General features: G+C 41.9%; 1 protein-coding gene across 1 annotated transcript; it reads right to left on the minus strand.

Moving 5' to 3' along the window:
- Nucleotides 1–7,257: 7,257 nt before the first annotated feature.
- Nucleotides 7,258–9,384, minus strand: LOC105171552 (pectinesterase-like). Its single transcript, XM_011092703.3, has 2 exons — nucleotides 8,298–9,384; nucleotides 7,258–8,184 (listed from the first exon to the last, which is right to left on the minus strand). Exons 1-2 carry the CDS (start codon nucleotides 9,316–9,318, stop codon nucleotides 7,493–7,495), a joined length of 1,713 nt encoding a protein of 570 aa, XP_011091005.1. The 5' UTR covers nucleotides 9,319–9,384; the 3' UTR covers nucleotides 7,258–7,492.
- Nucleotides 9,385–12,245: the final 2,861 nt, after the last annotated feature.

A 12,245-nucleotide genomic window follows, 5' to 3' on the forward strand; every position in this document is an offset into this window, starting at 1 on the left:
TAAATTTATAGTTGTCTCACTAGTAGGTCGAGGGTAGCGCTAGCTAGGTTGATTGGACTTGTGATTTCATCGCCTGCTAGTGTTGGGTTTATTTGGCATGATGATATCTTAGACTAATTTTGGTTGGACTTTGCTATTGAACTTCAAAAACTAATATTGTAGCACCTTCTAGCGGTACTACCACTGTATCTCCTCTAATTATCTTATTTGGTGTAAACCTTATTTATTTATACATAAATATGCACCACAATCCAGCTCCTATTGAATATATATACATGTAATCTCAATGTCACAACAACACAATCAAATTCTCCTCTACAAGATTATATATATATATATATATATATCAGGCACCACAAAGTAAAACTATGGTAATTATTTCCCACATCAACATTTTTTTAATTGCTCTTTATACATTTTCAAAATGTGAGTTGTATTTTACTTATTAATGAGGAGAAAACTAAATATTGGCCCGACCTAACTAAAATGCAAGGTTTCGTTCTGAAGATATTATCATGGGAAGGTGCAACTATTGAAGATAGAGTACATAGGACATATTATATCATGAGAAGGTGTAGCTACTGATCCCCAGAGGATTGGGAGCATGCTTAAATGGCCAACTCTCACCCACTATCAAGGTACTCAGAGGGTTCTTAGGGCTCATTGGGTATTATAGAAAATTTATCAAAGGGTATGGTGCAATCAGCAAACGTTTAACAACTTTACTCAAGAAAGATGGCTTTGAGTGGAATTCAGAAGCTGAAAGGGTCTTCAATCATCTTAAGGAAATAACGACTAGAACACATGTGTTAGCTATGCCAGATTTCTCTCAACCTTTCACAGTTGAAACTGATGCTTGTGGAAAAGGGATTGGGGTTGTTTTGATGCAAGGAGGTAAACCTATTGCTTACCTTAGCGAGGCTCTATGCACAAAGAATATGGGCTTGTCTATTTATGAAAAGGAGTTCCTAGCACTGCTCCTAGCTGTCACAAAGTGGAGGCATTACCTACAGGATAATCACTTCATTGTCAAAATAGATCAAAAGAGCTTAAAACACATATTATATCAAAGAGTTGACTCCATGTTGCAGCAAAAATAGGTAACTAAATTATTGGGGCTTAACTATGAAGTGCAGTAACCAGAGGTGTAGATGCCTTTTCAAGAGTGGAACATGAGGGAACTAAATTCTCTTCTAATGCCATCAGTGCTCAAATTCCTCTATGGATATAGGAAGTGCAGCCTAGCTATGAGGGAATACCTTGTTTCAAACAATAATTCAAGCCAAATCTTCGGATGCTATGTTTTACCTTGATTATGTTTATAAACCAGGTTTGGTAAGGAAGGGGGGGGGGGGGTAAAGTGTGTGTAGGGAGCCATGGAGGTGTCAGGAGCAAGATTATCAAATCACTGCATGTCTCAGCATTGGGAGGGCACTCTTGGGTTAATGGCACTTATCAAAGGATTAAACCATTGTTCTACTGGCCTGTAACGAAGCAAGATGTTCAGAAGTGTGAAACTTGAAAAAGATCTAAGCATGAAAACAACCTCTATCTTGGGTTGTTGCAGCCATTGCTTATCCCAAAGCAAACATGGTCTTGTATATCCATGGATTTCATCGTGGGCTACCTAACTTTGAAGGAAAAAACTCTATCCTAGTAATTGTTGACAGACTGACAAAGTACTCTCACTCCACAGCACTCAAACACCCTTACGCAGCTACAATTGTTGCCAAGGTCGTCTTTGATAGCATATACAAGTTATATGGGCTTCCAGTTAGCATAGTGAGAGATAGAGACATGGTATTTACCATCCATTTCTGGAAGGAGTTGTTCACACTTTCTGGGGTATCCTTGGACATGTCCTCATCCTACCACCCTCAGAGTGATGAACAAATAGAGAGGGTAAATCAGTGCTTGAAAAACTATCTAAGGTGCATGTGCCATCAACCCAAAAAGTGGGCTCAATGGTTAACTTTACCCGAATATTGGTTCAACACCAACTTCGATAAAGGATTGAAAGCCACACCATTCCAAGCCCTCTGTGGTTATCTTTCCCATCAGTTAACCTTGGGTCCTTATCTTTAGAATCACCGTACTGAAGTTGAGGAATTGATAAAGGAAAGAGTCAAAGTGATCCAACTGCTAAGGGTTAAACTCCACCAAGCTCAACGAAGAATGAAAATTTATGCTGATAAGAAGAGATCATAAAGAGAATTTGAAGTGGGAGATGAGGTGTTTCTAAAGTTACAACCATACAGACATACTTTAGTCTCACTTAGAAGGAAATTGAAGCTCACAGCAAAATACTTTAGAACATACAAGGTGACTGTGAATATTGGGAAGGTTGCTTACAGGCTGGACTTGCCCCCAGGTTCTAAAGTCCACCTTATCTTTCATGTTTCACTACTAAAGAAGAAGATTGGTTCCAAATACTTGAAGAAACCTTCCCTATTCCTTCTAGTGACGCCCAGAAGCGCAAACTAGAGGATAGGCTGGAGCGTTTGGGAAATGAAAATGCTAAATTGAGAGAGACTAAGAAGGAAATAATAGGGCACTACCAACAATTGGAGAGAGAAATGAGGCAGTTGAAGGAGGAAGCGGCCGGCCACGAGGGTATCATGAAGAGAGCAGTGGAGAAGGCAGTGATGGACTTTTCTAATTCTGAAGAGGGCAAAAATTTCTTGGAGGCCTACTGGGAGAGTTGTTTGAAGGACTTTAAAGGGTCCCTCGAGTACCAGCAGGAGGTATCTAAGATAGCAGGGTCCTTCTTCGAGTACGGCTTCTCGGCCTACAAGGAGCAGTTTCCGGCTCAAGGGTATTCCCCATGCAGGAGATGAGCCCTCCTTCCTTAACCTTGTCACTGCTTTAGATAATGCACCTGATCCTTTTCCCAGACCCTTCGTCCAAGGAGAGGGAGTCTTCCCCCCGGACTCAGGTTAGTTTCCTTCTTCCTCTTCTGTTTGTATTTTTCTTGCCTCTACAGTGATCCTTTGTAATGTCTCGCAGAACGAGATTTGGACAATCTACTGGGGGAAGCTGAGGCAGAAGTAAGGAGTCCGCCATATAAAGCAGCAATTGATGCCACAACAAGGGATCTCCAGAGAGAGTGTGCTTCCGAAGGGAAGAAAGAGGGACCCTCTCAAGCTAGTGATACAACTCCTCCTGTCGCCACTTCATCTGCTGCCGATACTCCTCTTGAGAAGAAGTGGAAGACCCCGCTTGTGGAGAGAAAAATTGATGTATTGTGACTGTTGGTTGAAAATAATTTATTTTCTTTGCTTTGCCTGTTATCCCCATTGAAAATAATTTAATTTTTTGCTCCATTGGGATATTTTTAATTCCCCCCTAGCCGTGTTTTAGGCCAAGGGTCTGGTAATGCGATTTGATGGTTCCTGCTTTCATATTTGCTATTCACATTAGGGAATAAGGCTATGTTCTTGGTGTGTTGATATCTGTAGATTTTGTTCTGATGAGGGGTCCCCCCTTACCTTTTTGGAGGAATGTCACCAAAACCTCTCTGAATAGAAGGCTCTTTGTGCCTTCTTTTTCATGGAAGGAGCCTCCACTATGCTACTTGATCAGAGATTGTTGTCATTCTTCTTGACTGGTGTTTCCTAAGGTCCTCCTTACATTCTTTGAGTGGACTGGTTCCTTCATTTTTTCCTTACAGGATGTGTCCTTAACCCTTTTTGTAAGCGAGTGTTTGAACAGTATATTACAAAATATATATTTATAAAAAAATAATGAAGTATAAAGTAAATGAGGGCTTAGGATGGGAGCCTTAAGAGGTCCCTTTAGCGATGGAAGCCTGCGTGAATTTTGATAGGGCTTACTCATCGACAAAATTTATGCCTTATTTTGACAAATGTAATGAATCATACCTTATTCGAGAAGAGCGTCAATAGAGGTAGACTTAGTAAAGGGAGTCCTTATGGGATGACTCATTGGGGGATGTCTCTCGGGAGAACAATTATTTAGAAAGGGCCCTTCTAGAGAGCCTATGGGAGAACGCCCTGCAGGAAGACATTTTTGGAAGGGATCCTTCAGGAGGACTTATTGTTGGGATGCCCTGTAGGAGGATATCTGTAGGTCTTTTAGGAGGACTTATTGTATGATGCCTTACGAGAGGACAACTTTAGGGGGATCCTTTAGGAGGACTTATTGTAGAATGTTTAGTGTATAATAGGGGTAACCTTTTTCATGAGTAGTATCTTTTGAGGTTATGAATATTCCATGGTCGTGATATCGGACGTCCTTCAAGGTCTTCTAATTCATAAGCACCTTGTCCTAATATTGCTGTGACCTTGAAGGGCCCAGGTGGGGTCCAGTTTTCCCACAGGTCTCAATGTATCTACCCTCCGTAACACAATGTCACCTACTTGAAGGCTTCGTGTCTTCACTCTTATACTATGAGCATTAATCATTGTGCTTTTATAGCTTTGGATTCGAATGAAAGCTTTTTTCCTCAGTTCTTCGATGAGGTCCAAGTTTTCTTTCAGCAATTCCTTGTTATTTTCTTCTAAGAAGCGTAGGATTCTATGGGAGGGTACCCCCAACTCCACTGGGATGATTGCTTTGGTCCCATATACCATGGTGAAGGGCCTTTCTCCTGTAGATTCTCTAGGGATTGTGCGATATGCTCATAAGACACTGGTTAGCTCCTCCGTCCAATTTTCTCCAACTTATTCTAAACGTCTTTTAATCCTTTGAACAAGTATTCGGTTTGTGACCTCTACTTGTCTGTTGGCTTGGGTGTGTGCTACTGATGTGAATCTCTGCTTGATATGCAAACCCTTACACTAGTATTGTATTTTGTGGCCTTGGAATTGTCGACTGTTGTTTGAGATTATTTTTTGAGGGAGTCTAAAGCGACAAATGATGTTACGGCTAGAAATACCCTGCCCGTAGTGCTTTGTTGACAAGCATCCAGATGCCTGCATGTGCTCCACAACAACCGCTATGTATTTCTTTTAAAACAAGGACCCCTTCTGGTAGAGATAGGCATCTGAGCAGATGAAAGATTTCTTATAGAGGGACCACTTGCAATAGGAAACGAGAAGCTCAGGCCTTAAGCCTGGCAGCCTCCCACCTGTCGCCCTAGAGAAGTTCTTCTTCCAACCATTGGATGACGGGGACCCTCTAGTCGTTCGAGGAGGACACAGCTTGAATGCAGACTGGGGGCCCTTGGTTGAGGGAGGTATTGTATGGTGATACGTCTTGTTCTAAAATCCTCTAGGGTGTTGGCTAATTTAGAGAGACAGTCAGCTTTCATGTTTTCCTCTCTTGGAATCTGAATGATTTGAAAAACTCTTGAAACATGTTTTGAGTTCTGCCATCTGTTTGAGATACTAGATCATATTCTCTTCCTTGGCTTCATAGGAGCCTTCTATTTGCTTTACAATCAACTGGGAATCCGAATAGGCTATTACATATTTGGTTCTTACGTCATGCGCCATTTTGAGTCACGTCATGAGTGCTTTGTATTTAGCTTCATTTTTGGAGGTTTTGAATCCAAATTTAACAGCGAACTCCGAGTCTTTTCCTTAAGGTGAGGTCAGGACCATGCCTACGCCACTGCATTGGAAGGTAGATGACCGATCCATGTGTAACAGCCATTCCTCAGCTTATGGAGTATCATTTTCAGATGTTCCTATAATCTTAGAGACAAAATCGGCCAGGGCCTAAGCCTTGATGGTGGTTCTGGGTAGGTATGAGATGTCATATTCTCTTAGTTCCACCGCCCATTTCACCAATCGCTCTGAGGTATCTGGTTTGCCTAGCGTTTGTTTTAAGGGTAAGTTGGTCTTCACTCCGATAGGATGCGAGAGAGGATACGGGTGCAATCTCCTGGAAGTGGTGCCAACGTGAGGGCCATCTTTTCTATGAGGGTGTACCATCATTATGCTCCATTGAGGACCTTGTTGACATAATAGATCGGCTTTTGTTTTCCTTTCTCTTCACGAATCAGCATGGAGCTGATTGCTTGAGGGGTGGTTGACAGGTAGACATAAAGGATATCCCTTGGGGAAGGCTTCACCAACAGGGGAGTCCCTGCTAGATATTGTTTGAGGTTCTTAAAAGTTTGTTGGCAGGAGTCATCCCACTTAAAATCTTTCACTTTTCGAAAGATTTTGAAGAAATGCAGCCTTTTTTTCTGCTGATTTAGAGATAAATCAGCTTAGTGCCGCTATCCTTCCGAGGGAGTGTTGGGGCAAATCATCCACTAATCGGGGTTAGAGATGTTCCTGCAATGACTTTCAAAGCCTAATTGTTATCAAGTGCCTCCACAGCCTTTTGCTTGTTTGCGGGATTGCTGGGGGTTTTCATGGTAACTCACGTATTCAACTCAAAGTTTTCCATAAATGGCGCCACTTGATACGTGCGTTTTTAGCATGGATCTAATAAGTCTGGACCTTGATGATGGACTTGGGCTGATCAAACAAAAGAACTTGAAATATGGCACCTGGAAAACAACACGTTAGCAATCCGACGTTCAAATTAGTCTCGAATTTAGGAATAAATAATCATAAAAATAAATTATAATAAGAATCCAGATATGATTAAGAAATTTGTAGAAGAAATTATAATCAGAGTGTAATTTGATAGCTAAAGCTAGAGTAGAGAACAATTTTCCGGATTTTGAAATGTATCCCTATTGGGGGACTGCACCTGTATAAATAAAGGGGGCATCCCCTTTTGTTAGGACTCTGCATACTACTTGTATTCTCGAAAATGGGCACGAGATACATGTGGATAAAGCATTATGTGACCTTATCTCCAACTAATCATCTTGCAACAACACGCCTTTGCCTGGGGTAGGACTCCCTGCATGCGGAAACTCCTATTCTACGGGGAATTCATCTAGGTTTAGGAGGACCGAGTATTGGGGGTGCCTCCCTTCTCCTGAACTGTCCTAATTGGTTATTGAATGTGAGTCTAAGGTTTGAAAAGCATTTTATTAGGCGTTCTCCCTAGGCCAGATCTGTGGGCCTTCTGGTGAGCTACCCTCTTCTTGAACTAATGGGCTCAATTTGGACTCTATAACTCCTTTTTGGACCAAACCTATTTAGGCCGTACCCATCAATATATATGCAGAACAAAAGACAAAAAACTCATAAATATTAATTATTTAATCAAACATAACATTTATACTTATATAGCATGTTTTTAAGATTTGAAATAAACTCAAATAATATATATTCATGGAAAAAATTAAAAAACAAGTTAAAATAACATATAATCTATTTCATTCTCACGTAGGTTAAAGTACATGGAAGCTTCTTACAAAATCAATTAAAAAATTATGAATTAAACAAATGAGCTTGATCGATTCTAATCCTAAATGCCGTCACATATGAGGACGACCAACTTAGAGCTACTTATTAATGGAGTCGAGTCGAATTAAGTTGACGGGACTCTTTTTCTAGACAAAACTAAAAATTACATCGAGCAAAAGCTGACAAAATTATAAGCAGGTAGAGCACATGAAGACCTAGACCATGCCAGCAACATAAGGAACTCCGGATTGTCTGACCCATTCATCACCTGCAAACAGTCTTCCGGGAGTAAAGCTCTCAGCAATTGCTGGAGTAATAGTCTGGATGCCCTTCCATCTGACCCTCCTCGACATATCCGACCCTGGTCCACGGTTCTTGAACTCCCCGTAGTACAGTGTGTCGAGTGCAAAATTTCCTTCCCACGGTGCCCACCCCTCTGGTGCAATGAACCCGTCAATGAGGGTTTGCATGATGATGGTCCTGGAGAACTGCTTCCAGGGACGTCCGAGGTAAGCTTTCACTGGAGGTTTAGTGCTGAGGAACGCAGGCTCGGCCAAGATGTGGCAGTTCTGGATCACCGTGACGCCAGTGCTGCGGCGTTCCTTGCGGCCTTGGGCTGTGACCATGCATCCCTGGTTTGCCAACGGCTTGCGGACTATCATCTGGCAATTCTGGAAAACGGCCGCAGCGTCGCCGAAGATAAAGTCAATGGTACCGGTGATGGTGCAGTCGCGGTAGTACTGACGGTAGGCGTGGGCGTAGAGAGTGTCCTGGAAGCTATTCATGTGGACGTTGTAAAAGATGGATTTGTCGCCGGATACACGAACGGCCACTGCTTGGTGCTTAATGGGTCCGGCGGTGTTCTCGATGCCGATGTCCTTGGCGATGAACCCGTCTCCATTCACGCCTGCAACAAGAAGAATGCATATTTTTAAAACACAATTATTAAGAAATGTGTGGCAGATCGAAGATTAGGAACCATCAAGAAGCCTGAATATTGACAATTTGGAATCAACGGACCAAGAACGGCAGTGTGGAAGGTTTGAACTCCATCTACGTAGTTCTTGCTGCCGCTGATTCTGGTCTTCAATGGCCCGTCTCCGATCAACACCACGTTGTTAACCTTCTTTGGAAAGATAACATTCTCTTTGTAAAAACCAGCCTTTACATGAATCACGAACGGGCCATCGCCCTTCTTTGGCAAGGAATTGATAGCTCCCGTGATGGTCTTAAACTGACCGCTCCCATCTTGCGCCACCACAATATTTGCCTTTAACGTATTCACATTGGCTGTCATTATCCTCCGGGCCTCAGCGTCAACGAAAGAAGGAGGACCAGCAGCGTCAGTTACTTTTCCATCAAAGGCAGTCTTGGGGTCTTCCCCGTCCGTTTGATCCACACCGTATGCAAGGCTACCTTCTTCCTCGAGGAGCCTTCGGCTAGTGAATCCTCCCAGCGATAAGGACGAAAAAATCGAGGAGATATCGCCCACCATCGCCAGGCCATTGCTCAACATCATGCCCGAAGAATGGAGCAGATTCTTCATTTTCTCTCCAGTATCACCTGTGGTGTTCTGGAAGGCGTCGAGGCACGTCTCATGGTTGGTGATGGCACCACTTAGCCATACCTTGACATCTTCGATGTACTGCTTGAGCTTGGTGATGTCTAAATTGCCGACTCTGTCAAAGGATCTCCTCAAGTCGTCGATGGAGGTGTCGAGCACTTCTTCACACACCTCAAGGGCCCCTTTGGTTCTGTGATCCAAGGCGGCTTGTTTGTATAGGGTGGAGTTCTTGATGGCCTCCTGGATGTCTGTGATGGCGTGGTTGAACGCTACTTTTATAAGCTCCTGAGGGTCGGAGCTGTTGGCACCGGACAGGCTCTTCTCACAGGTTATTTTGTAGTCCACGGAGGTGCAAAGGGCATGCGCCGCCTTGTTGGAGTTGGTGGGACTGTCGCCAGTCGCCAAGGGCAAGACCATGGCCACCAGGAGGATGGACGAGAGGCTGGCCATAGCGATTTTCTTCATCTTGTCACCCATTTTTCGGTGATTATTTTCTCTTTATTCTATCTTCTACTTATTTCTATTTTATTAGTACACTCTTCTTGAAACTTATGGAGTGATGTATATGAGGATGATTGGAAAGGTATTTATAGGTAGGTGTTTGAGAGGTGAAAACAAAAATTAGTGAAGAAAGAAAGGGAAGGCTGTGAGAGATTGTAGGGATGATGAGGAGATCCATTCATGCATGCAAATCCATGGACGTGGTGGATCGAGCTGTTTGCCGTCCAGCCCTTAATTTAGTTGAGAAAAACCAGTTTGAATTCAGTACCCTCATGCTAGTAATTAAATCTACAATTTTAGGAATATTTCTTTTAAGTTACTTTGGTTTTCAATTCACTATTACTACTATCTACTGGAAATTAATATATATGTGGTTTACATTAATTACCGATTTAATTACGATACTAACGGTTAATAATATATCCACACTATTTAGTAATTAGTAAATACTTTTGACTGATATATTATATATTGTGTTAGTAATTCTCGGTGGCCCAAGTGAAAGAGCCGGCCCACTTCGGCAGCCCAAGAACCCGACCCGAGAACCCGACCCACGAACCCACTACTTAAAGGTTTTTTGGCTGAACCCTAAATCACTCTTGTCTTTCCCTCTCTCACTTGCGCCGACAGTCGTCTCCTTCCTCCCTTTTCTCTGTGATTCTGTTTCCTTCTCCTTGCCGCGATTCATGGCTCCCTTCCTTAACCAACGTGATGGTTTTAGGAAGGTGACCGAAGCCTTCCTTCTCCTCCATCACGTCCGACCCTATAAATGAGACGTCGTCTCCTCTCCTTCGACACCGAACAGAAAACTACCGGAAAAAGGAGTGGTGTGCTTGTCCCTTCGTGAGAACAGTAAAAGCTTGAAAGTCTTCGTGACTGTGAGATAGAGACACCGAGTGATTGTGGGTGTTGTGGTCGGGTCCTGAGAGGTTCCTTGGTGTTACCGTGGGTCGGTCTCTCTCGGGTACGGAACTTTTGTGTCCGATTACCCCTTATTGTTGGATCAGGTTAATCTGAGCCGATTATCTCTATCATTTTGCTTTGTTACTTCACTGTTGATTTCTGTTCTTACTTCTACTATTATTCTGTAATATTCGGTCTGTAATTTATTAAGGAGTTTCGTACTCCAATCGCTTGTAATAGTTGAGATAGGAGCGTCTGATTACCACCCAACAGTGGTATCAGAGCCACTCTTCCGATCCGTCAAACGCTCCGGTGGTGGTAAACTTGCTGAAACCCCTCCTTTTAAGTTTTCGCATTTTTTTTTTCAGTTATACTATCTCTCATATTATCCGTGTGCGAGGTGCTTGTTCCCCCTGATTACCCTCCTGGCCGGACCCCTGAGGTCGTCGGGTATCTGGACTGGGTGTCAGGCTGGAGAGGCCTCGGTTTCTATTCTGCTTTTGATATTAACTGTTGCGGTTATCTCATTATTATTCACTGTCTTGAAATCTTGATATACTGGTTATTTCTGCTTGGTGCTTGAATTTCTGTGGATATCTCGGTCTCAAATTAAAATTCTGCTGTGTGCCTGTTCTTGGTGAACTGTGATACCTATACATTGTGAAACTCTGGATATACCGTATTACCTCTGCTTTGTGCTTGACTCACTGTTGACTATCGCTGTCTATACTCTGCTCCGATTTTCTGAGACAAATTTCCTTGGTGTGTTGTCATAATCTTTGAGAAATCTGTGCTATTCATATCTGCTTAAAGATCTTTGCTGTGTTACCTGTTTACAAACCGCTGCAATAATAAAATTTTTCTGAGAAACCTTTTTCCCTTAAAACCGTTTTTCTGAAAAATCCTTTTTTCAATGGCCGGATACAATTTGCAACCTTTTGATGGTAAAAGTGATTTTTCAATTTGGCAACAAAAAATGAAGGGAATTCTTATTCAACAAAAGGTTTTTAAGTCCATTGATGGTAAGTACTCTGATTCCATTTCTGAAGAAAAGGCTCTAGAAAATGACGAATATGCGTATTCTTCTATAATTCTGAATTTGTCTGACAATGTGTTAAGAAAAGTTGGTAAACAAGACACAGCTAGGGATTTATGGAAAAAACTTGAGGATCTTTACACTGATGTTTCGCTTCCGAGTAAACTGTTCTTGCTTGAAAAGTTTTTCAAATACAAACTCGATTTATCCAAAACCATTGATGAAAACCTTGATGATTTCACTAAGTTAGTGCAAGATATAAAGTTGACTGGTGATAAAAATATTGATGAGTATTCTCCTATAGTGCTCTTGAATGCCATACCTGATACCTATGCTGATGTGAAAGCCGCTATTAAATATGGTAGGGATAGCGTTAGTCTTGATATTGTTGTTAATGGCCTAAAAAGCAAAGAAATCGATCTAAAAACAAATAGGCCTAGTAATAATCATCATGAAGTGAACTCGGTAAGAGGTAGGTCTAATTTTAGGAATCCTAACAAAAAGTACAATAATAGGAGTAAGAGTCGGAATAAAAATAGGAGTAAATCCAGAAATAGAAATTATTCTAATAAGGATGATAAACTTAGAGAGAGAAGATGCTATAACTGCGGCTTGAAAGGTCATTATATCAAGGACTGTAGAAAACCTAGACGAGACAATAGGGATAACAATGGAGAAGAAAAAGAACTAGTGAACAATGTTGTTGATGAAACTGGAGAAGTTTTTGTGGTTTCTGATGTGAATTCCGTGCTTCCCTTAAGTATGCATGAATGGCTTATTGACTCCGGCTGTACTTTCCATATAAGTCCTTTTGAAAGCATCTTTTCTAATCTTAAACTTGGTGAATTTGGCTCTGTGTCTATGGCAAACGAAAAACGCTGTGATATTAAAGGGATTGGTGACATTTCCTTGACTTTTGATAATGGTTATAAAATGATTCTCAAGCATGTTAGATATGTTCCTG

This window comes from Sesamum indicum, linkage group LG10, assembly GCF_026168435.1.
Source record: "Sesamum indicum cultivar Baizhima isolate 11 linkage group LG10, ASM2616843v1, whole genome shotgun sequence".
Taxonomy (NCBI): domain Eukaryota; kingdom Viridiplantae; phylum Streptophyta; class Magnoliopsida; order Lamiales; family Pedaliaceae; genus Sesamum; species Sesamum indicum.

What these genes read in the sequence shown, in the direction of transcription:
- LOC105171552 (XM_011092703.3), bottom strand. Translation starts at nt 9,318, where the DNA reads ATGGGTGACAAGATGAAGAAAATCGCTATGGCCAGCCTCTCGTCCATC. An exon ending in CTTCCACACTGCCGTTCTTG is followed by an intron (nt 8,185 to 8,297) that starts GTCCGTTGATTC and finishes TTCTTGTTGCAG; the next exon opens with GCGTGAATGGAGACGGGTTC.